Here is a 25,769-nt window from a genome sequence, read left to right as displayed (position 1 = left end):
TGACTTGTGAACTTTACTGTAGTGTGAATGATCGATTTCAGCTCCATGTTGTTATATGGGTTTATTCAGCCAGGTTTAATATCTCACAAGACTACATGTATAAAGGAAATTCTATTAACACTAATAATAATGTGTACAGTCTGTTCTTGACGCTGTCATATTTAACCAAAATACTGTAAATCCTATCTACTGTGCGCCACCAATCCCTTTAAATTTCCACATCACAGCCCACCAGTAGTGGTAAGTAACATCCTGTACACTCTCCAATAATTTAATTTTTCACATTGCTTCCCACCCACCTCGTCTTCGTATTCCAGTGTGTTTTTTATATGTACGCTGAGCGAAGTTGGCGACTCAGTGATGCAATCAGCTGCGTTAGAAATGGATAGATTTAATTTGCTACATGAGGTAACAGTTGCATGGCAAGTGGTCTGTGGGAAAAATCCAAACACCAAGGTGGTCCCTCGAAAAAGGTTGGGAACCACTGATCTAAATCATTCATTTTAATCCTCCCAGTTATTTTTCTTCATATTTTCCCACACCGAAATAAACAAGTGTGGAGGAGGGGGTGGGACTGTTTTAATAAAAAAGTTATTCACAGTAAAATGTTGCTCACTTTGCTTAAAGCAACGCAAGGGTCTGGGCAGCATCATTTCCTTGAAGTGTAAATGTATAAATGTCTCTTACCTCTTTGCACCTTGTTTTAGAGAAAGGAACATGTACAACCAATTATATAAACCTCTTAATATTCCAAACAAATTAGCTTCACTTTTAAGTTGCAGTGTGGAACAAAGGCCTTGATAAATCTGGTCGAAATGAAAGTATTCAGTGGTGTTGAAGAGCATAACCATTAGACACCCTTTATTCAGCTCTGCAATACAAGCAGGAGGTGCTCCTGCTAATCATGTGGCTTCGCTAATTGAAGATTCAGAGCCTGTCTTTGATTTGTTGTTTTTAGATTTTACAGCATGGTGGTGATATTAAAATGTCCGCTACAACATTGTAGATAAGTGAGTTTATTTTGACACACTGCCTCAGTACTCCTCTGTATTGTAAGTGTGATTACACTACTTCATCTGCACTCCTTTTCTAGGCGATTGACCAAGGAAAATGTGAAGCCTTCTGGAAGACAGATTGGAAAGCTGAGCCACAGCAACCCAACCATTCTCTTTGATTACGTATGTATTTTATTGCTTACGACAGATATCATTGGATAATGCAAGACGAATGGGAAAGTTTGATGTGGTCTCATTTGATTATTTTCTTTCTGCTGTTGAAACATACATTTTCATTGTTCTCATGGTGTCCTTTGAAAATATTGACTGACTGGTAACAACCGCACATTTGTAATGTCAAAACGAGAAGTAAGTAGCTAACATAAAAAACAGCCTAATGTAGAATCATGTATTGATTTGGTGGTTAGACTGTTCCCCTGTAATGTAATAAATTACAACGTGGATTTCTAGCGAGCGTAATAGCGCCGTCTTAGAGTCCAGAAAAAAAAAAGTAAAAAAATGCAAGTGGTTTTCTTTCAGGTTAAATAAAATGATTTACTGTAACTAACTTGAATAGGCCTCAATTGCCGTTATCCCCTTATTTTACCACAACTAAACCAAACGGGTTTTTATAAGTTGCCCGTAAACTGAAAGAAATCAATCTGTTAATTGTTAAACCTTTGCTAAATTGATATTGTTGCCACGAGGCAGCATGACGATACAATAGCCTTTTTACAAAATTCCAACAGCAAAATGCATCTTCATTGTATTTTATGTCGGAGCTCAGATGTAGAATAACATGCAGAAAAACAACTAACTTTAGAGAGAGTAAATATTAGTTGGCTTCACCACACTAATGCACAACTTAAAAAAGAAATTAAAAAAACTTCCGCCTACCAGCATTCTGTTTCCTGGCAGCCAGCTGGCAGTGTAGACAAGTTCCTCGCACAAAAACATCATTATTAAACTGAGGTGAGGAAGAGTTTTCATTGAAAGAACGCTGGCTAACCTGAAACAGTATTTGCTAATCATTTGCTGATTTAGGTTTTTGAAAGTTGGTAGCTTTATCCATAAATGCAACACAGTGACTCTGATTGTATATGTTACTCGCGGGAACGAGATTTAGTGTATGTTAAACTGAGGAGAATATATGCTATTAAAATTTAACAAGAACGGTCCTATGGATTAGTGAAAAGCCAATGCCTGGCTTCAGCACAGGGAGCTGTGTCCTCACAGGCTCCAGTCTACAGCTCTGGACAAAGTTTGGCATCACCTTGAGAATGAACTCATTTGATTGAATTGTCTGAAAGTTGAAATGAAACCTGCTGAATAATGTTACGTTAATATATTGAATTACATACAGGTTTGTAGCTTTCCATAGTACTTCATGGAAAACTGACAAAAATTGAACAAAATCTAACGTGAAATACTGTACTGCTAATAGCTTTTGGCAGACTTTTGTGTTAATACAGTGGTTTTTTTTTTTAATTGTGTCTCAAACCTAATATTCCAGGTGATGCAAAACTTTTGGCCATTGCTGTAGGCTGCTGGTTGACAAAAATAATAAAAAAAAAAACTATTTTCTGAATCAATAAATTGTTATTAAGTTAAACTATGTTGGTTCTTTATGTGGTCAATTATTTTATATATGAATCCTACACTTTGGCCTTGACTTATGTTTAGTGGCCTTGGTGTTTCTACAAATCTATTAAACGGAAGGCCATTTTGGCCTTGCCCTTTTTGTTGCCAATTTAGAGCCCTGGATTAGCATCCCTTTTTAAGGCTTATTTAAAAAAACATTTTTTGTAAGATCCAATCTGGACAAGTGGAGGAAAGAGTGATTTAAGAGTGAAGGTTAATTTGTCGAATGGTGTTTTCACTGTGAGTGGTGATGGTGGAGGGTGAAACGAAGCATGTCAGGATTTCTGTCTGTCTCACAAGGGCAGATCCACAGGGCTTGGGGGAGCAAGATTAGAATTGAACAGCACAAGCACCCTTTAACCTTGTAACTCTTGCTCCAGTGGTTCAACTCCAGGTGCAGGTGAAGTACAGGATAAGTGCCACATCAGTTGATAAAAACAAAGTGCATGTCACCAGAGTCTGAATAATGAGTCTGCTGTATACTGACATGCATCCTGTTGATAGCATTTTCAGCAGAGGCAGCTGTGAGACTTGAGCCCAGGGCTTCTTGTATGAAGTCTAGCTGAAAACAGATGTGTGTGTTTTTTTTGTTTTTTTTTTTGTTTTGTTTTTTTAAAACAAAAAAAGCCCTGAAGACAAAACCATCTGAATTTTACTAGATATATTAAAAAAAAAAAAAAAAAAACATGCACTGTTTTAAGGTGACAGATGATTTTTCAGAGAAAGTGCTTTACATTGTGTTTTGCACGAGAAGGTGTCATTTCGAAACACCTCCACATAGATACAGACTGTCTGAGAGAAGTTTTTATAGAACGGCCTTTGTTATGAAATTCTAGGATATCTTTGAGGGGGGCGTGTTCCAAAATGATTTGAAGAGCAATGCATGTCGTTCCTCTTTATCGCTGTGTCTGAAAGTTCTGTCTTTGTTTTTTTTAGATGTTGTCTCAGATCCAGTGGTATGACAACCTCATAACGCCTGTTGTCGATTCTCTGAAGTATCTCACTTCACTGAACTACGATGTCTTGGCTTGTATCCTTTTTAAGATGATTTAGAACACTTTTAATTGGCGAGACAGGAAGCAACATTTTGTTTTGGCTTTTGCTGAAGAAAATGATGAAGAGCTCTGCGATATGGATATGACATGAAAGTAATAAAAAAGCTTGGAGCCGTTCTCACTACTTCACAAGCTCTTTATAGACCCGGACTGCTCTTGATGATTTCGTTTCACACAAGCACGCAAAGCTTTTTTTCGGATGATTAAATGATGCACTGTAAAAAATATAATATTACAAAAATATCCTCTTGCATCCATTAGAATGTGTTTGAGGTCAGTCTTAATTCATAACAGCCCATCTCTAAAACCATAACTCTATATTCATGATTTATTGCCTCCTTATTAACATCACTAAATGCAGTAAAACTTATAATGGAAAAAATATCCACAAAGTGTCAGGCTTACAATAGAAGTGCCTCTTACCAAAATCACACAGTTCAAGTAAGACACATTAACGCAGTATGACAGTGGCTTCAATTTTAACAGATTCCTATTCTGAGACACCTGAAGAAAATCTGTCCCTCATCAATGCCCATCATGTCAGCTCCAGTATGTGTTGTATTATTTATACAGTGACTTCCTGCTGTTTGGCATTTGGCATTTGAATTAGTCTGTGAGACAATGTTTATATTTCCTGTTGTCTTGCTCACACTATGTGCATATGTTAACATTGTGGTTGTTGTCTGCCTTCAATTGGACTCAGGAGGATGCATTCAGCTACCTGTAATCATCCATGCCTGTTCTCGCCTTTGCTGAAGGGTCTGGCTTTAGGCTGGAGGCTTATCCATGTTTGGAAGATAATACCGCATGTGGTGTCGGTGGTTCGGATTTTACAATTCAAATTCAGGTGCAGGAAGCACTTTGCTAATAGTCCTTAACCCTTTCAAAAGATTGCATTATTGAAGCGCTGGCAAATCCTGAGAAGGAGAAAATGAAGCATGACGACACCACCATTTCTGCCTGGTTACAGAGTAAGTCGTTTTAAGAACAGTTCACTCTCCGTGCATCGTGCCACCATCCTGGGTTGAAACGATTTAAAAAGGTGCACCAGTCCCGTTGCTTTCCTTTTATTGCATGTTGGAGAAATGCATTTCTGATCCCTGTTTTGTTTTTGTTATATTTTATTTTACTGTCTTTTTCCACAGGCCTTGCAAGTCTTTGTGGTTCAGTTTTCAGAAAGTACCCTATAGAGCTGGCAGGTCTCCTTCAGTATGTGACAAATCAGCTTAAAGCTGGAAAAAGGTGTGTATGGAAATGGTAACCTGTATTATGTATCCTCGTGTGAGCTGCTGTATAATAATCACATTTTATAGTTTTTATTATGTTGCCCAGCTGAGGTCTGTTCTGCCACCACATTCTATTTGGCTGATATTTGTAAGCAGGGGCTCCATATATCCAGAACACTAAATACAGTTGTGTTTTTTGGTTTTATAACATAGCAGTTTTACATTGTTCTAACCATTAGAGTGATCTGACTTGTCCATTTTAGTATGTAATTTCAAGACATGACAGGTGGTAAGGTGTATTCAATAAAGTACACAACATCCAGATGTATCCAAAGACCAATGCATTCACCCCGGCCGCTGGGAATGCTTTTTCAGTTGAGCGAAGAAACAAAATAAAAAAAAACATACGGTATGTAAAAGATGTTTAAACTGTGATCGAATACCCTAAAGATATGGGCATTAAGGCAGCATGAATAATTCAACCAGATAACTTCGGAGCTGTTTGTCTTGTTCGTTTCTTGAGCTCGGCTCGGCTCCCCTGCTTGTTTTCTAATAACTCCTTTGTGGTCTCATCTATTTAGTTTTGATCTGCTAATTCTCAAAGAAGTGGTTCAGAAAATGGCTGGGATTGAAATTGCAGACGAGATGACACAAGAACAACTCGAGGCCATGACTGGTGGGGAACAGTTAAAAGCAGAGGTAAGGAATCAGCCTGAAAAATGAGCACGTTGTGTTTGATTTCTACAGGGCTTGCCTTGCTTATCCGTGTAAAGTAAAGCTTTGCGATAGCCTGAGGCAACAAACCCGATGTAGCAAATGGAATTTAAGTGGATTTGTTTTTTTTTTTGTTTTTTTGTTTTTTTTAGATCGTAGCACTGTCTGGTTATAGAATGCATCCATAGAGTTCAGTGGTGGTGTGTGTTTTGGTTTTTTATTTGTTTTTTTCCCTTGTGTACTTCTTATTGCATAGTTTTGTGCCTTCCTCTGAATGAAGCAGTGGTTTTACAACAGGGCCCTGGTAAAGCTTGCTTTGGCACCCTCATCACAGCAGCAGCTATGTGCAATGAAGTAGCAAAGCATATCCCTGTATTGGCCTTATTGGTGCACTGTGATCTGTCAACTTGGTGTCAGAGAGCCCTCCTGCTCCAGCCAGTATTCTATACAGTCTGAATTGGCTCTGATTGGTTTGGCTGACTGCTGTCTCAGTGTCATCTCATTGCCATCTCGTCTATGTGTTCTTTGATAGGGTGGCTATTTTGGACAGATCCGGAACACCAAGAAATCATCCCAGAGGCTGAAGGACGCTCTCCTGGACCATGAGCTGGCTCTCCCCCTCTGTCTGCTCATGGCCCAGCAGAGGAATGGAGTTGTCTTTCTGGAGGGGGGAGAGAAGCATCTCAAACTTGTTGGGAAGCTCTACGATCAGGTAAAAACAAACGGTTCAGTGCAACTGCAAGCCCTCGAATTAAAGGAGCGATCACCAGTACTTTTTAAAAGCCTTTTTAATGAGCAGCATCTTTGTTCGTTACCTGTCAATTGGGATATGCAGATATGTCATATATACCAGGAAGCAACGGTGTATTTTTGTTCTGTAGAAATCTGTATAGCCTGAATTACAGTAGAAAAAAAAAAAAATCAAACCGTCTACAGATCAAAATAAAAAAGGGGGCTGTTTATAAGGTTGCTTGGCTAATAAGAAGTAAACAAAATGCATTGTAAAGCCTTAGTTAATGCCCCGTATATTAAGCATGGCTTTGTATTTTTATTTGTACGATATCTAAAACATATATACATCTTTTTGACACCCTCCATATTTAGCGTTGATGTGATTGTTCCTGCAGCATACTTAACTGAAACTAAAATGACTGCATATTCGTTACATGAATAAAGCATGTGCATGTGAATATGTACATATTGATAAAATAGAAGAGCAACCAGACTGACGTCTTCTATCGAGCTGAATATTTTTGTCGAGTGATCTCCCAGATGTGATGTTTGAAAGAGAATCTAATGATGGATTGTCTGAATCGTCTTTCATATTCAAATTGTGTACATTCTTACTGCAGATGGAGCTAAAGACCTTGCATTTTAAAGGTACTGCATAACATTAGGATACAAAAGACAGGATTTGGAGTATAATGCATTTTAATCCATGAATGATTCAAATTGCAGTATTTAAAAACGATCACCCATTTTTCTTTGCATTTTCCAAATGACTAGTCAAGAAAATCATTTTTAAAATGTTTTTTTTTTTAGTTCAGTGAGAAATATTAATTGCATCACGTTCCCAAAGTGACAAGAAAAATACAAGAAAGCTGCACATTTACACTCCCTGTATTAACTTAAGGAATGCTGCAGAATGGAAGAATCGCATAATAATGTACAAGCCCACTGCAGTAAGGGAAAAAAAAAAAAAATCTAGCAAAAATGTATTTGTCGTTTTTTTACTTTTAAAATCTGTAAAGCAAGGTTATTACATAAAGGCAGGTATTACAGACACGGAGGCGTTGGCGCCTCACAAATCTGTAATTGGCTTCAAGAACAGATTGTGAACATATTGTACTGTCTGGAAGTCAAGTGAAAATGCAGACCCTAGAAATTACTCTCCTGCTAGTCTAGGATTCTTCTGTGCTCAGTTGAATCATCTCATTAAACTTCTATATTATTATTATTATTATTATTATTATTATTATTATTATTATTATTGGCAGGATATTATTTTAATTCCTGATGCATTGTGATGTATTTAAACAAGGAACAACAATCCCATGATGCTGGGGAAGTGTGTGTTTATTGACCCCAGAATATTGAAATTACCCCAGTTTCGATGTGCCACCTCCTTCAGGGTGGGGCAATTTCAGTGTTATGGGGTGAAACACCCCACCAGGACAAAACATAATGATTCATTCATTCTCCTGCATGAATAGCATCAGTAAATACATGATCCTCTTTGTTGAGGGGAGAATACTATTATAAGCCTATGGGTTTGGATTAAAAAAACATTGTGTGCAAATTGTGAATTGAGATACACAATGCTATTTGGCACAGTTAAGCTCCATTCCTGCTGAATGTTGGAGCCCTTTGAAGTGGATAAAGATAATCGATTCCAGGACTGGAACCTGTATGTGAAAACGAATTGCTTGCAGTGATTATAGATGCTGTGTGTGCAGGTGTCCCTCCTGGCTGCCGTATTCCATGGCTGGAACGTTTGCATTGAAGTTGAAGGCAGGCATGTGGAATCTGCATGTCATCAGTGCTCACATACAGGGTGCACATGTACGCTCGCTTTGTGCTTGAGGATTGACAATTTTTTTTTTTTTTGTCCCCTCCATTTAGTGTCACGATACACTTGTACAGTTTGGAGGATTTTTAGCATCCAATCTCAGCACAGAAGATTACATAAAGCGAGTACCGTCCGTGGACATCCTCTGTAACCAATTCCACACGCCCCACGATGCAGCATTTTTCTTGTCAAGGCCCATGTACGCACACCAAATATTGGTAAGTAGAATTGATAAGTCTTGACTGCCAGCCAGGATCTGTGAAAGCTGCTGCCACTTCATTGCTGGCTTTCTCTCTCTGGGGCTTGAATTGAAGAGTGGGTGGTGTTTTTATATCTTCACTGCAGAGATTTTTCATTTCTGTACAAAATGCTGTTAGACCATTTTTATGGCGACATTTGACACATACACTTTATCTGTGGATTGTGTATTTTATTTAATGTTTCTCAGGTTATTTTAGTGTGGCCTTTTATAGTAGAATGGTTCATTGTACAATTCCTTTTTTTCTTTTCTAGTGTTTCATTTGGGTTGTGTATTAATTGTCATCACCCACAATGTATTTTCTGCACCCTGAAAAGCCTCCCCAATGTCTTGCCAAGTGTCCCTATCAGATGTTGGCCGTTCTGGGGTTAGTCTTTTCCTTCTGCAGTCTGTCCTTCCTGCAGTGCCAGGGTCTACTTAAATTTATGAAAGGCGGGGAGATATTTTAATTGTATTTAACTTTTTTTTTTTTTTGTAGTTGTAGTGTTGTAGTTCTACTTAGCAACGCCAAATTGATTTTGCACAATCCCTCATTGCAGTCTAAATACGATGAGCTGAAGAAGACTGAAAAGGGAAACCGACAGCAGCAGAAAGTCCACAAGTACATCGCGGCCTGCGATCTGGTGATGGCTCCTGTCCACGATTCAGTGGTCTCCCTGCACCCCCCCAAGGTCTGGGATGACATCAGCCCTCAGTTCTATGCCACGTTCTGGTCGCTCACGATGTATGACCTCGCTGTGCCACACAATGCCTACGACAGGGAGGTCAACAAACTCAAAGTTCAGATGAAAGCCATTGATGAAAATCCAGAAATGGTACGTGCTTTGTCGGATTCTATACTTGTTTTCTGAAACGCATATTCTGGCACACATACAGTATTAAAATACATTAATGGCATTTTTAATTGAATATGTTAACGGAACGGTTTCTTTTTCCTAATTTCTGATATAAGTCACACAGATCGTATCAGCCAGCACAGTCTCAGTGGAGTGATCATTATTCCACAGGACAGTGCATGTAAAGCTAACAGGAATCTTAAAAACCTTAAACTCTGACATAAATTCCAAGCAGTCCTAAGCGATCGAGTTCAAATTATAACCGAAAAATACATTTTAAAAAAAAGTCTTCATACAAAAAACTTTTTAAAATTATTCATAATGCATTAATATCCTCCACAGCGGTCACTGCCCATGGATAATTGACCTTCTTTTCCATTAAGTGCCTTTTCCCAGGAAACCTAACTGCTGCACAAGTCAATTATCCAGCAGGTAATGACCGCTGCATTGGATGTAACTGCTTGAGTAATACGAAGTATGCATACTGGAAAAGCTAATCATACATTTTAATAAAAACATATACTGGGGTCTTGGCTGCCTTAAATCTTTAAATTGTTATAATGGCTGTGTCTTTCCATGGGAGTGGGGGGATACGGTAACATTTAAATTGATAATAAATAATTATGACGAGGTCTGATTCTCACCAGTGGAAACCAAAAGCACATCTCGCTGTTCCGGCCTGTCCGAACTTTAATAGTGTGTGGTGTTTTTGTCTTGGTTTTGTCCCCTTAATACCAATCAGCCCCCAAACAAGAAGAAGAAGGAGAAGGAGAGGTGTACTGCACTTCAGGACAAGCTTCAAGAGGAGGAGAAGAAGCAGCTGGAGCATGTCCAGAGAGTCCTGCAGAGGCTGAAACTGGAGAAAGACAACTGGCTTTTAGCAAGTAAGTCACACTTCTATTACTTGTATGAATCATTTGCTCACTGCTCTTCACTACTCTGTCATTCTTCCTTTAAGAGCTCATCTAGATTAATTATTTCCGGTATCCAATTTTTTGTCAATTTTTATACTGCGAAATGTAAAAATTTGCCACACAAAAACAGGTACATGGAGGATTATATCGCCAGTACTGCATGAACAGATGTTAATGTTAATACTCCATGAATAATTGAAATATCAAAATACATGAAATGGTTTGTTATTAACCCCCTGTAAATGAGACGCTCCCCTGTGTGGGTATCGCAAAGATCTTCTAATGTTTCATCGGCAGCCCAGCAGCATCTTGTGATCTGAATTTAAAAACAAAATGCCATTATACACAAGTGAATGCCAGAATCTTAGCAGTTGCTATTTTTCTGATCAGACAAATACAGAAAAAGCTTTTCAACCAAGAAATAGGTCAATTTGTGTCTTCAGGTTCTGACTGTGTGAGTAATCGAAATTGTGACGCTGGCTTTTCTGCCACTTTATGTGTTTGCAACGAATGAACAAATAGCTGAACAATATATATATATATATTATATATATATATATATATATATATATATATATATATATATATATATATATATATATGGGCAGCTGGCTCTTTGAGCTAATATATATATATATATATATATATATATATATATATATATATAATATATATATATATATAAATATATATGCTGAATGCCCTGGCCTGTGGCATTACTGATCGGTAACTGTGGTTTAAGCGGTTTGTTTCTCTGCAGAATCCACTAAGAACGAGACAATCACAAAGTTCCTCCAGCTGTGCATATTTCCTCGCTGCATTTTCTCTGCCATTGACGCAGTTTACTGCGCCCGCTTTGTGGAGCTCGTGCACCAGCAGAGAACACCCAACTTCTGCACCCTCCTGTGCTACGACAGGGTAAGACTGAGCTATACTTGGGTAATAAGGTAGGACTAGGAGATTTTTTTAGCACCAACGGACTTTAAGCCAGTCTGTAAATAATATCACCTGCACCATCTTAAAAGAGAATAATCGTTGAGATGCCTGCGTTTTCTTTCCTCTTAAGGTTTTCTCTGACATTATCTACACTGTGGCAAGCTGCACAGAGAATGAGGCCCGGCGCTATGGGCGCTTCCTCTGCTGCATGCTGGATACTGTGACAAGGTGGCACAGCGACAGAGCCATTTACGAAAAGGTAAAACCAAAACCAACCTTTTGAAACTAAAGCTGATTTTAGACATGCCTTTTTATTGATCAATAGCAGAAGTAGAGAGAAGCTTGAGAAGAAAAATACATTACAAATGTAAATCTTGAGGTTCAGCGGTTTTTTTTAATCGTCTCAAAATTAAATCAAATTTATTTTTGTTTCGTTGTTAGGAGTGTGGAAATTACCCAGGGTTCCTGACCATTCTGCGGGCAACTGGTTTTGATGGAGGAAACAAGGCAGACCAGCTGGATTATGAAAACTTCCGCCATGTTGTCCATAAGTGGCATTATAAATTAACTAAAGTAAGTACTGTTTCCCTTTTGAAGATTGCACTATAAATGAACTAAAGTAAGTACAGTGCTCCCCATTTTTAACTGTGTTGTCAGGAGCAGCAAGTAAAAGAACATAACAAGAACACAAGTCCTAGTGTAATGGCATGACCATACTGCCTTACATTCTGCAACCAGGCAGCGTATGCGCTGTTCTTTCTAGCTTACGTCATCTGAAGGAATAATTAAATGAAATCCTGAAAAACTGGAAATGGATGTTGTGTTGTATTTCTCTCCCTAGGCTTCGGTGCACTGCTTGGAGACTGGCGAATACACCCACATCCGGAATATCCTGATTGTGCTCACCAAGATCCTGCTGTGCTACCCCAAAGTGCTGAACCTGGGGCAAGCCCTGGAGCGCAGGGTGCACAAGATCTGCCTGGAGGAGAAGGAGAAGAGGCCTGATCTTTATGCGTTGGCTATGGGGTAACGGAGTGACCAACAATTGAGTGATACTACAATACACTGCGATTTAGCGTTTATACAGTTCATGTTAAAACACAGGCTGAAAATACAATTTGAATCTTTTTTTTTTTCTTCCCATTACATTTTCTGATTTGAGATCTGTTGCTCCAATACTGAGGCTTACTCGTCTTTCCCTCTAAAGCTTTCAGCTGAATTTGATGTTATTTTGTGCTTAGTACCTGCCTGCTGTCTCTTAACTTTCTGATTCTCCAATTTGAAAATGTCATCGGTTTCCCCGCTGTAACATTCAAGAGTGCAGAGAGCAATTTCCAATGAGGCATCCAACATTGTGCACATGCTTGTATGTGTGCAGGGACTAACTATAGCAATTACAGCAGACGAGATTATCAATAGCCATTCCAATTTATTTTTAATTGAGGTTTTCTGCTTGCGGTGCATTAGAAGCTGTTGATTTTCTCTGCAAATACTGCCCCATTAATTACATGTGGAGCCTGTTCCCCATGTTTCCTGGTTATATTTTACTGCGGTCAATACCTTCTGAGATTAAATGGCAGGATAAGGTCACGGTTGTTGGCTAATGGAAATGATTCATTTTAACAGGTGGACTTGCTGGGATCACATCTCCCCAGTTTCGTCCGGTCATGATGAAGTGATCTTATCAGATGTTCATTGTAAAGAGATTAATTTCTGAATTAGTTAATGGCTGGTGCAGTGAGGGAAAAACAAAGTAATTTACTGCAGCAGAAAAAACTCTTCCTCTTCCTGTCCACACCAGCTGACACTATTAAGATAACTGTCAATTTGGAGACGATCTTGAAGGGCTTGCTCTATGTTTTACCGTTGTACTCCCCTTGTTGGTGACTGTAATGTATTTGAACAGTGGGTTTTATTGATTGATTGATTTAAACTTTTTGATATTTTTTTCGAATATATATTTGTATATATATTTTGGGTTGTGTATATTCCCTAAAAGTAGGTCTAGTGCCCAACAGCAGAAACACACAATTCCATTGTCCTTTTGATGAAGCTACAATAAGAAGCAAAACCATTTAAGTTGACAAGCCCAACCCCTTAAGTGTTCTTGAACTGAAACCTCTCCCTACATGGTTTATCCCCAAGGGAAACGCTTATATATCGCTGGCTGAGAACAAGAACAACGTAACAAACAAAATCCATCCACAAACAAAATTCTTGATATTTAATTTTGTATTTTAATAACACGTATCCATTTTTTTTTTTTGCGCTCAACCAGCAATATGTGCAAACTCCGAATACCTGTATTCGTTTTTCTTTAATGCATTTTGATTTTTTTTTTTGTTTGTTTGTTTGTTTGTTTGTGCCTCTTAACAATGTGTGCGACTTGCAGCTATTCCGGGCAGTTGAAAAGCAGGAAACCGTACATGGTGCCCGAGAACGAGTTCCACCACAAAGAGCTGCCAGTGAGGAACACCGGCCCTACCACGGTGCAGAACGGACCGGGTAGCGCTGGCAAGCCTGCGTCCACCACCAGCACCGGCAAACCCGAGGAGGGAGCCTCCGAGGAGAATGGTGAGGTCCAGGGCTGGCTCATAACCACTTTACGATCCCCTGCTCCGATCACATCACTGAAATGGGTTCAATTTGCTTTATTGTTGAGCCGTTTTAGGGTTCTAAATGTATCCCGTATACAGTACTTTAACATCACCCTTTCTAGCATATTGTGTTTACAACCCAGCCTGCAAATCATATTCTTCAGAGGCTTGGATTACCTGACGTCATAAACCCAGAGTGCAGAATGTAGAAGGTTACAGAAACTGTATTTATCTTGCACAGAAAAATCCAAGGAGAAGTCTCAGAGTGCTGTGAAAGCTGCAAGCAAAACCAACAATACAACACCAAAGGTCACCACCAGCAATGGAAATGGTGCTACGAATAGGTAAGAAGGGATCACAGAAAGAAGCACAGGCAACAGAGAGAAATGCATCCGGAATATTACGATGTGAACTAAAGGAACTATTTGAATGCAAAAAAACTAATATTATTTTTTTTATTTAATTGTTCAATATTTCGCTGAGGCTATGCAATAAATTTAATATAGGAATATATTTATTTTGTAGAGCACCTTGAGAGCTTGATTTGTATTTGTATGCAGTCATTATTCATTGCTTGGTTGACTGTAGAATGGCATTCTTAACCCTTTGCGGTCCATTTATTAATTGCGTGTCAGGGTTTAAATGGCCCTGCATATCAACAAAGCACTCACTAGGCATCTCCAGCCCCGCCCCACCCTTTCGTTTGCTATAGCGTTCACCTATGTAAGAAATAAATAATAATAATAATAATAGTTGTACATACCGATCGATCATCTCCGGATCACTCGTTTTATCACCAAACTCCTCAATAACGCGATCCAAGTCATTATTTTATTACTATAACATCTCAAAAAATGCAAATGTCCGTGTTTTCTGTGCACTGATTCAGTCAGCCAACTTGTTTACTTATGACCGCCCCCGTTATCTGATACCTGATACCATGTATGACTATTCATGAGATACGCCTTTTTTTTTTTTTTTTTTTTGCAATTGAATGGTTTTCTCAGCTTTTTCCGGAGAAAAAACGACTAGACACACGTTTATTGCGTTGCTATAATGATGTCGGACCCAGTCCGACAAAGGACCGCAAAGGGTTAAACTGAAATATATTGTACCCTGTGCAATTGTAAAGCAGTGTGGTGGTACTTGGGCTGCTGACTAAACTGTAGCTGTTCTCAGTGGCTTTCATTAGTTTGTTACAGGTATAGGTTGTGATATAACCATTATAAATAGACTGACATTTTTGTTGGTTTACCTTAGCACAAAGTTAATCAAGGAGAAGGAAGACAAAGACAAAAGTGGGAAGGAAAAAAATAAGGAGAAGAAAGAGAAAACACCAGCTGCCACTCCAGAGGCCAAAGTCCCGGGGAAGGAGAAACAGAAAGAAGAGAGGACAGGCAAAGAGGAGAAGACCCGGGAGACCAAGGAGAAGACCCCCAAATCCGAGAAGGAGAAGTTCAAGAAAGACGAGAAGGCCAGCAAGGACGACAAAGCAAAGGCGAGCGGTGGCGAGTCGAAGTCATCTGCCGAGAAGGAGAGAGAGAAGGAGCCGTCCAAGGAGAGAGATGTAGCCAAGGAAGCCAAAACTAAGGAGAGCAGTAAAGGAGAGAAGGCAGCAGTGGCTGGGTCCTTGAAGTCGCCCGTTCCCCGGTCTGAATCCTCAGAGTCTGAGAGGGGTGAGTGGAAGTCTGGACAGCTTTTCAAGTACCTAGGATTAGGAGTGTGTGGTTTTGTGTGTTTGTTTGTTTTTTTGGGGGGGTGGGGTTACTTGTAGCTATAAAGTTGGGTAGCGGGTTAAGTAGAAAGCCAGTAGTGTGTTCAGTGTTTCTAATTCCCATACTCAAAACAATCTCTTTCCACTTCCAGAACAAAAACGACGCAAACTTGATACCCACTCTTCACCATCACATTCCTCCACTGTTAAGGTTAGTATAGCCTGAGGAAGGCAGCGTCCCTATTTCTGGCCCTTCTGGTGTTCTTCAAAGTGTCCGTCTCCCTCCAAGTTGATGTAAAGTGCACACTGGAGCCTCTGGAGTCAATTTGTTTTGGTGAAATAGAAACCTGCATTCCACGTCTATACTGGAGGACTGTGTTTTTGTTTTTGTTTTTTATTTTGTAGAATGAAATATTTTTTTTAAAAAGAAATGTTATCCTTCAAGGACTTAGTCAAATTTTGTAAATAACAAATGTTTTTGAGAGTGAAAAATTCAACAACAGCATGCAGAAAAAAAAAATTCAAGTGCCTGAATTTTTTTTTTTTTTTAACTTTTTTGTCGTGTTGTTTTTTTTTGGGGGAGTGCAATATCGCTATGAGCAAAACGGTCTTCCCAGCCAAGCGGAGCAGCAGAGTGTGTTTCTTTTTGTTTGTTTTTTGAAGAAAGTATTGCACTGAAGAATTCCTGGATTGTTCATGGGCGTTTTACCTGGATACCTCTGGATTCATCAGGACCCCTGATGAGCCTGTTGCCGATGTGTGCCTTCTGAGAAGGAGATCCATTTAGAAAAAAAAAAGTCTGTGGCATTCCAGTCTCCTGTAGTTGCATTTGCAGTATTCAGTCAGCGTGCACCCTTGCGTTGTTCACCTTCCCCTCGAAAGGGTCATCCTATCCCCCATGCCAGTCCTGCTGAGGCCTGCGTTAGGAATATAAAGCAGCCAAGCACACCAGCAAGCCAAGAGAAAGCTGAGGTGGCAAATCAACAAGCACAAAACCGTGGGCGTAGCCTTCAGGAGGGATCTGGGTAGCCACTACTCCAGGCATCGTGTGTTTTAATTCTTTCTGTACCCTAACCTACCAAGAAGTCGTTGCATTCCCATTGCTTTGAACCCCTTTGGACTGTAAGTTGTTAATTATACATAAAGAACACTAGCAAGAACCGCTGTGCTCTTAAGCAGCCAGGCTCCATTGAAACACAATTAAATAGCATGAAGATATTTAATGCGAGTAGGACAATAATCTTGTTGGAATTCACGAAAACCTCCCCCCCCCCCCCCCCCCCCACACACACACACACACACACACGCCCACGCAAACACTCCACGCTAGGGTTTTATTTTGCAGGATAGTCTTATAGCATTTTATAATTTGAAATACCCACATTACAACTGGTGTCAATTTTAAGAAAAAAAAAAATGAGAATACATGATTTAGGCTTGCCCTTTTTCATTTATTTGGATATATGCAGAGTAGTTCTTTCTCAGGGATTTGTATAGATGTACAGTCTGACTTCACTGTAACGAACCCCCATGGGACCTGGAGAAATGTTTGTTACATCAAGATGATCACTACAATAGGCTTTGGTAGTTTGCTTCACCAGAATAATGAAAGAACACCCAATTTGAATTGAACATCAATATATCATACTTTTTTGAAGATTACTTCACATTGGTCAACATTTAAATGGTATGTTTAAAAGAAAACAGTAAAGAAATGAGAAAGGACAAGTTGTACTCTTACATGTTGAATATAGTAATGGCATGTCCTTCCTCTTGAAAGAAATGATTGCAACAGTGCCGCTTGTTAGCTGAGTTCTTGGCAGATTGTAGCTTGCGATTTTCTTTTATTGTCCAGATCATCGATGATTTGAAGTGTTGTTTTCAGAGACAAAGCCTATCTCTTACTCCCCATCTTCACTCCCTTTGCCTGGCTGCAGTTGCCTGGTTGCAGTTGCCTGGCTGCAGTTAGCTAGTTGCAGTTGCTTCCTCACACCCGTTGAATTAGCCAACCATGGTCTTGTTTTCACTGAGAGAATAACACGTTCACACTGGAGAAAGCTCGTTATAGTGAAGTTGTACCATGTGCATATATACATACACATACATACACACACACACACACACACATATAGGTTAATACAATATTACATATTTGAAATAGCATCAGTTAGGAGCTTTAGGTCCAGGCTGTGAAACCAAGATTAACGTTTGAAGCCTTTTTGTCTCCAAATAACGATGTCAAAGACTTAGTCCCTGAAGGTCTAGCTGGATGTGTGGAGTGACCACCAGCCATGCTTCCACAATCTCCTGGTTTCTGAGAACTGTTCCAGCTCATCTGTCATCTCAATTCATTCCTACAGGATAATCTCAACGAACTCAAGGATTCAGCCACAAAGGTTTGGATTGTCTGTGTTTTAATATCAAAGCATTCTTCATTTCTAACTCTATTATTCTAAAGCAGTTATGTAGCTCCCTTGTTCCTTGGGCAAACAATCAATAAGTTATTAAGCATTACTGCTTAAATATTAGAATCACCCATGTCTTACATTTTTTTTATGACTTCTCATGGGGGGAAAAAAAAGATTTTTGAAGTTATTAAATCTTGAAAGAGAGCTGTTTTAAAGAATTTCAAGTGTTTTCAGGGTGTATGGGCACTTGAACGTTTAGCGTTGAATATTATTTTTCTATCTACAGGATTGTTTATTAAGAGAGTGTGGTTTTGAAGCAGAAAACAGTGACAGCACTCTGGTCTCAACCTCATGTTTAACCTCCAGGCTTTTTCAGCTATTGCATTTTATGTTGTGTCTCGGCATTGAGTTTAGTTTTGATTTTCCCTCAAAGCTTTTTCTGCTGGTGAACTTTTATTTTCTAAAGCATTTCTTACTTTTTCTTTTCAAATGTCTGTTACTTTAGCTGAGAACAAGTATTGGTGCTAGACTTTGGTGCTAGATTCTCACCACAGTCCACTGTAGTATACCCACAGTGAACACAAGTACAACAATTATTGTCGGAATCTTATTAGATTAAAGGTTACAATTCAGGCAACTTCCGAAGTTACTTGGCTCTTCCCCTAATAACCCTTACTGGGCTGCTCAGTCATACGAAGTTGAGTTCTTACACGTCTGTGTGTGTTAATTATGGAAAGCACTGTCAGAGTCCAGCAGCCATGCAGACAAGGCAAAGCTTTGTCTCCAGCTTGTGTAGCCGTGGCCGGCTTGCCGTTGCTCAAGTCGGTAAACCCTGAAATTGTCAAAGCATTCTTCAGCAGTCGCGTGTGATGTAGAGCTGGGAGTCTGATACTAATTATTGGTGCTGTTTGTGCATGTCATCCACTGTGGTCCCCTAATCCCTGTGGAAAGTCTTTGCTCTGTGTAAGCCTCTGCAGGGTGAGATTGTGGTGTGACTGCAGGATCCTGCACTGTAACTCACACTAAGTGTCATCTATCCATCAGCTACCCTCTGTGATGCTGAAGTGAGGGCATCCTCTTCAGCTCGCTTTAACTGCACAGTGGCAGTTGTAAGGAGTGACACACAAGTCAGGGAGAGAATGTGTTTGAATGCCTCCCCAATAATTGGTTGTCTCTCTGGGAGAGGTATATATTATGTAGAAAAGACAGAACGCTGAAAAACATGCCTCGGAAATGAAATGCTAAACTTGTATGATTACAATTTTGCTTGCAATTCAATCTGTCTAAGGATTGTACAATTTGAAATACAGTAGAGTCAATTGTCTGAACTAATTGGGACCGATACTAGTTCGCATAAGGTATTAATAACAATTACTGTACCTTAATATAATGTATAGAATAAAGTTAACGTGCACAAGTACCTACTGATGATATACAGCTAGTAACCTATTCTGTCACATTAAGCATACAAAATTACAAAGCTTTACAAATTATTAAATTTAATACAATTCAGTAAAACTGTAACACCTACAGTTAAGGTAATGAAATACTGTAATTAAACGTACCATATACCAAACTTTGAAAATCATCAGAAAATACAATTCAGTACAACTTTGACACATTATAGAACTTCAGGAATCATAAAAACTTCAAAAATTCAGTAAACTGTTTCTATACTCTGATACTTTCTGTTAAGGCATTGTAATAACATGCAATTGAAATGAATGAAATAAAAGTTCTTAGCAGCTTAGTAACATAGACAGGATCTCCAGCCCTTACTGACGAAATAGAGAAGATTCAAGAACGAGGTTTTAATTTGCTTAACTGCAACCATTTAAAGCACTCAATGCTCCATCTAAGGTTTTGGTGGTCTGAATAATTCTGTAACTTTCATTAGCCTCAGTCTGCTGGTCCTTTTTTTGGCAGCTAAATCTCATAGCCGTTTCAGCAGCAGAAGCTGTGTTTGTAATACACCACACGTAATACATCACGTGATTACAGGTGCGTTCGGTTGATTAGACAGTACGGTTCATTAAAGATCGTATAATTGACTATTGTACGAGTATATTCAGTGCCACCCAATGCCGTTGTAAACACCATATATTGAATCATATGTATGTTTGTTCTTCTGAGAAACGAGTAGACAATCATTTTGGCTAATGCCTTCAGTTTTCTTCTAGAAGACAAGTGGTCACATTGAATCCATTCCTTCGATACCTGTTCCACTGTTACACCCATTATTATTTCACGATTCTTAATGTGGTGTTTGCAGTTAATCGGGTATTTATATAGCTTGGTTTTGGTTACACCATGATTCTGATAGAGCCAAGTAAAATCAAATACAATCAAAAATAAATAAAAGGCCCTCGCTGGCTAGAGATTATTTGAACACAGAGGAGCCTGCAGCTTTACATAACTTTGCAAATAAAAAAGGAATATTCAGAATCTTTTATAGGCCTAATTAGGCCAAAGGAAATAAATGTGCAGTAATATATATAGGCTTGCATTAAGCATTAAGTGTGCAGCTAACCCTCTGCTCAGCACTGCATGGTATAATGAGATCCAGTGTTTTTCCCAGTGTACATACTTTTTCTATTGCAGAGGAATAAAATAAGGCACAAGTTAATACTGTATTTTGTAAAAGTGGAGTAAGAAGTAGTGCCGCAATTGTGTGATGCATTGCTTTGAAAGTTCAGTGGATATGTGTAGCTTTAAACTGATTGAAATGTTATACTGTAGATAATATAAATACCCATTCATGTTTAAAATCAAACATTTCCAACAACAACGATTCTTCTTCGGCGCCTTTTGTGTTGGACTGGGTTCTTACACTGGGAAAGGTGTAATCATTTGACACCAGGAATAAGTGTTTAATCCTTTTAAGTTTACCATACCGGTAACCCCAATTATAAAGTGCATGTCCCTTAATTTCACCAGCACTACACCAACCACAGCACAGCCACACTATCCAAGAGCAAAGAGAGGGAGGTGGATAAGAAAGATATGGAGAAATCCAGGGATCGATCGAGAGAAAGAGAAAAGAAGGAGCGGAAACGAGTAAGTAGCACGCCACCCTCTACCCGAGACCCCCACTGGTCTGTATTTAAGATGGTAGAGTGCATCAACAGCCAGCTGATTCTCACAAGCAAGAAATAACCCTCAAGTCTTCAGTAGGCATGTTCAATGTGTTCTCTGGTACCATCAGCTACATTGAATTTCCACTATGTTACAGACTGTTATGAGACTAAATAATCTACAAATCAACCAACAACTACCATAAGAGCAGCTAGGGTTTGTATCTGGTGCTTAATATATAGGTAAATCCACTGTAACTGCAGCAAGAAAATGAGTGTAATGTTCTTCTATATAATGTAGAACGAGGAGTGAGATTGATTGATTTACCAGTTCTCTTATTTTACCGTTGGCCATTGATAAATTAATTTCCCATTCATGCGTTGAAAAAAATGGTACATTTAGAATCCTGGTTGATGTAGGTGATAGTGGGGTATTGCATTAAGTTCAGTAGAAACTGGTTGATGTAGATAATAGTGGGGTATTGCATTAAGTTCAGTAGAAACTGGTTGATGTAGGTGATAGTGGGGTATTGCATTAAGTTCAGTAGAAACTGGTTGATGTAGATAATAGTGGGGTGTTGCATTAAGTTCAGTAGATGTATGGCTGGGGTAAACGTGTCATTTGCTGAATTTTAAATGTTCTTTTTATTGAAGGATCATTCAAACAGTGACCGTGAAGTGGCTCAAGAATTAAAACGCCGGAAAGATGAAAATGGAACAAGTAAGTAATGAAAGGGTGTAAACGATGCTTCTCGTCACTTTCCGATCCGACTGCATCTCTGTTTTCAGTTCATCGGTGAGCCCTCTAGTGTTTCGCTCGGTTCTCTTTCTAACTACAAGCGGTGGTGTTGAATGTTGCAGGCTCCTCAAAGCACAGCAAGAGCGAAAGCCCGTCCAATTCCCCACAACCCAACGAGAAGGAAAAAAGCAAAAGCTCAAAATCATCTAGCAAAGAGAAAAGTGATTCAGCCAAACCGGAGAAGGGTTCATCTGGAGGCAAAAAGGTATTTATTTAAAACCTGCCCTTTAGACATGCTTTATTTTATTTTGTGGTACTTTAGGTTTCTTTTATGGAGTTGTTTTATATGATGATAAAGAATACATATCTGCATGTTATGCAAAGAGGAAAAAAACATTGGCACGAACAGTTTAATAGAATACCATTCTTTTAAATAAAGTACAAGTCTGTGTAGCTTTTGCAGTCAACTTCATTATTTGAAAGAAGTAACTGCGTGTATTTCTTTGTCTGTTGCTCTTTAGATAAAACAGGACATTGCCGATCTCAAACCCTGTTGCATGTTCTCTGTATAACAAAGACTAGAAGGCAATGAATGTGCCGTGTATCACTGAAGTCACTCTGCCTGTTTCCCCTTCTCTAGGAGTCGCGACACGATAAAGAAAAAGCTGAAAAGAAAGAGAAGAGGGAAAGCACTGGAGCGAAGGAAGACAAAAAACAATATCCTTTACTGTTTAAATCTGTTTTGTAGATCTGTTCAGACTCAAAGACATGCTTCCATTTCAGTCAAACTGCACTGCTGCAAACAGGGGCTTTCCAGAGCGCTGTGAGTTAAGCATGTGTGCAGATAGAGGCACTCCTTGACACTCATTTCCAGTGCACAGAAGCAATGCCAGAGCTGTGCTGGTGCCCGTGGTGATCACATGGCAAATTGATGTGTGGAGTTTGGACAGCTGGGACCCCCTGTACCTGCAGACACCGTCCTATCAGATGCTATTACAATTAGCCACTTCTATAGGAAAAACAAAAATATTTCATTTAATTTTCAAGTAAACAAAACCAATCTCCAAGGAAGAATGCTGCTAGAGTATTATCGCATGTAGCACCATATTCTGTTAGCTCCACAGCTGGCTGTATTACTTGAGCTTTGCAGCAGTTTGCATATCTTTTTTTTGGTTTTTTTTGTGTATCTTTTTTATATTAGTATATATACCCCACAAACTAGTGCTGTTTTTACAGTTTTTTTTTATTTTTGTATTTGTTTTTTTACTGTTTTTAGTCTTCATACAAATTAAAAATGCTATTTATCGTCTGGAACATTTTATGAAACATGTTTACACTTGAAGAATGAATGGGTTTGTGTGGTGTTCTCAAAGTTAGGCAGTTTTGGACATCTGAAGTTTTAAACAAAACATTTCCCTTAACAATGGTACCCATAAATCATCGGACAAGCATAGATAATGTATGTTGATGCAGCCAAGGTGAGGAATCATTTCAGAACCTGCTGTTAAAAACATATTCTTATTTTGCAACACTTAATCAACGTGTCAGATGACATATGCACAGCCTTGAAGGGAGAGTTGGCGTTGCATGACTTTTTTTCATTAACAATAAGTTCTAGGTTCATGCAGAGACACATTCCTCTCCTACTGTGCATTTTAATCAAATATTTATTGTTTTATGAAAACAACAGTACATGACTGGCTTATTTTCTATCCACAATTCATTATCATAACATTTTCTTTATCTGTACGTTTTAACTGGGGGATGAGAAATGAAACGAGACACCTTCATTTTCACAGACCTTAAGACTACGGGGTTAAAACAGGAACACACGGCCTATGTGTGTTTGTCTGTTTTCTCTGGTTCACAAACCTGTAGTTTCACAATTCCACATTAGTCAGTGGTCTTTTGCAGTCCCATTTTCTACCAAGAGGACCTTGTTTTAAATTGGATTGCATTGTTGTAAGTGGTGTGTTAACATAATTTATTAGAAAATGTTACTAAATCTGTGGCTAGAGATAACATCTGTAGACTCAACTACAGCCGAGTTGAAAAGAATAACTAATCATGTTTAAGACACAACAGTCCAAGCAACTCTGAAGTAATGGTATAACTTTGAATGCTTGCATAGAGTTTGTGGTATGCAGTCAATCATATACTGGAGAATTTGTACAGCTAATTTTAACTGCCTACAAATTGTAGTTCATCAACTGAAAGCCTTTATTTATGTATATATAAAAAGACAAAAAAAATTGTTCCAGTAATCATTTCAGATGAACAGTTTTCTGAATAGCATTATACAATGTTATCTCCAGTGATGCTGAAGAACATGCACTGTAATTATGGTTGGTAAATTGAAAACTTGCCAAGTTGCTGCCTCTAAGTGATGCACTCTCTATGTGTTTCTCTGTGTGAATAATTTTACTATAGTAATAGTTGACCATATTTTCAAACGAAGAACATAAACGTGCATCTTTCACCAACTTTAAAAAAGTGATTTATTCTCCAAACGTTTCACTTTTGGGCTTGATACTGTGTTATATTTAATAAATCATGATGTATTAAATACAATAAAACCTATGTGAACAAACACAGTAACCTGTGCCATACATGTGACTAACCCATTTAAGACAGTACGCTACTTTGTAATATAAATGTAATGTGTCAGATTACATACATACAGCTTGCATTCTGATGTATTTGTTTTTCCAGAGAGATGTATTTGGTACTTGATGGGTTAAAAGGTATTCCTGAATGAAAGCTACATGGTTTTGAAACGGAGGGATAAACTAAAACCCCTCTGTAGGAAACAGTTGCCCTTGTAGTGGAACCCCCCAATACCCCTTTAAAACAGCAGGCGCAAGTAGAGTCAGGCAGCACTTTATAATCTGCCATGCAGATCACTGTAATACCTATCCTGAGCTTTCAACTGGGACCAGCAGGGCACAGGAGGCGTGTCTGTATGTGCATGTATTGTTTGACATGTGCTCATTATTGTTTCAGATGAAATTTGCCGTTGGCTGCCACAGTCCCCGATTTCAGACCTGATTTTACTAAAATGCATCTGGATGCTATGGAGTTAGGCTTTTATTGTTTTTCCTTTTTGTATGGATCACCGTGAAAACAGAGGACCCAGCTAAAGTATAACGTGTTTATTTACTGCCTGCACAAATATTCTTTGTTGTTTTGCCTAAAAAATAAAAACGGTGTGTTGGTGTCTTTTTAACCTGATCTTTTTCGTTACGTTCCTGTGTATTTTCAGTAAACAGCTGAAAGTCTGCTTCCCTTTACTCTGAGCACAATGTGCTGCAAACAGGACCGTGTAATTGAGTTCAGACTGTTCCTACAGGATGTCCAAATGGAAAAGCATTTGGGTTTTTGTCAGTGTTTCCCCATTACAAATATACTTCTTCTTTTGGCATTTATCTAATTTTGGACTCCATTTTATTTATTTTTCTTTGAATCCATGTATACTTAGCAGTAGCTCTGTTTCAAACATTGAAAATGGTATATTTGTATATTATGTATACAGTAATAAAATGGTTCCCTGTAATTAAAATCAGATTATTTGTTAGTTTCATTTCAAATGTTCCTTGCAATTATTATTTTTTTTGTGTGTGTGTGTTTTCCTCACAATGTTTTTAAATGAATTGTATAAAAGTTGAATAACTTGATGACACAAATATAAGTGTGGCTTGTATAACCGCAGGAGATTTGTATTGCCAACATTTAGTCAAAGTTTCAGAATTACTTTTTTGCAATTTTTATCTGCTGTATTCTACCAGTGTAAGTTTTTTTTTTTTTTCCTAAATAAATGATAGTTTTCTCAGTGGGTCGTAAATAACTATTGTGTGCGTCATTCTTTGTGCTCTGGGAAGATGCATTGTTTCATGGACATTTGAAAAGTGTTAATACCTACTGTCAAGCTGAATTGATAGGTTTAATTGACCAGCTGAATGATTCGAGCTGTGCAATGCGAATTGGTACTGTTTTATGTACTAAAGCTTTTTCTTTTTTTTTTTTATATAAGCATGTGTTGAGATTAGGAATGACAGTGATTGGGGGAAATTGAACTTGCTTTATAATGTTAAA

At 38.6% G+C, this 25,769-nt stretch overlaps 1 protein-coding gene across 3 annotated transcripts in view; it reads left to right on the top strand.

The window, feature by feature from the left end:
- Window positions 1–25,518, top strand: part of LOC117430430 (THO complex subunit 2-like) — a 40,554-nt gene extending 15,036 nt beyond the window's left edge. For 2 of the 3 annotated variants that reach the window (XM_034902651.2, XM_034902650.2), the window contains 24 exons: window positions 1,094–1,178; window positions 3,573–3,666; window positions 4,582–4,662; window positions 4,837–4,933; window positions 5,499–5,616; window positions 6,164–6,343; window positions 8,254–8,418; window positions 8,999–9,274; window positions 10,038–10,179; window positions 10,970–11,127; window positions 11,276–11,404; window positions 11,587–11,718; window positions 11,987–12,171; window positions 13,538–13,719; window positions 13,984–14,086; window positions 15,003–15,418; window positions 15,609–15,667; window positions 17,817–17,852; window positions 20,802–20,921; window positions 21,593–21,659; window positions 21,800–21,942; window positions 22,318–22,394; window positions 23,108–23,155; window positions 24,681–25,518. In XM_034902651.2, the coding sequence (XP_034758542.2) occupies window positions 1,094–1,178; window positions 3,573–3,666; window positions 4,582–4,662; window positions 4,837–4,933; window positions 5,499–5,616; window positions 6,164–6,343; window positions 8,254–8,418; window positions 8,999–9,274; window positions 10,038–10,179; window positions 10,970–11,127; window positions 11,276–11,404; window positions 11,587–11,718; window positions 11,987–12,171; window positions 13,538–13,719; window positions 13,984–14,086; window positions 15,003–15,418; window positions 15,609–15,667; window positions 17,817–17,852; window positions 20,802–20,921; window positions 21,593–21,659; window positions 21,800–21,942; window positions 22,318–22,394; window positions 23,108–23,135 (3,073 nt within the window). In that variant the 3' untranslated portion in view covers window positions 23,136–23,155; window positions 24,681–25,518. Of the gene's footprint in view, window positions 1–1,093; window positions 1,179–3,572; window positions 3,667–4,581; window positions 4,663–4,836; window positions 4,934–5,498; window positions 5,617–6,163; window positions 6,344–8,253; window positions 8,419–8,998; window positions 9,275–10,037; window positions 10,180–10,969; window positions 11,128–11,275; window positions 11,405–11,586; window positions 11,719–11,986; window positions 12,172–13,537; window positions 13,720–13,983; window positions 14,087–15,002; window positions 15,419–15,608; window positions 16,579–17,816; window positions 17,853–20,801; window positions 20,922–21,592; window positions 21,660–21,799; window positions 21,943–22,317; window positions 22,395–23,107; window positions 23,156–24,680 lie in introns of those variants that run through there. The other variant, XR_009308972.1, reaches the window with a different exon arrangement.
- The last annotated feature ends 251 nt before the right edge of the window (window positions 25,519–25,769 follow it).

Source organism: Acipenser ruthenus, chromosome 26 (genome assembly GCF_902713425.1).
Source record: "Acipenser ruthenus chromosome 26, fAciRut3.2 maternal haplotype, whole genome shotgun sequence".
Lineage (NCBI taxonomy): Eukaryota > Metazoa > Chordata > Actinopteri > Acipenseriformes > Acipenseridae > Acipenser > Acipenser ruthenus.
Note: the sequence above shows the minus strand (reverse complement) of the source record. Positions and strands in the feature narration are given on the sequence as shown.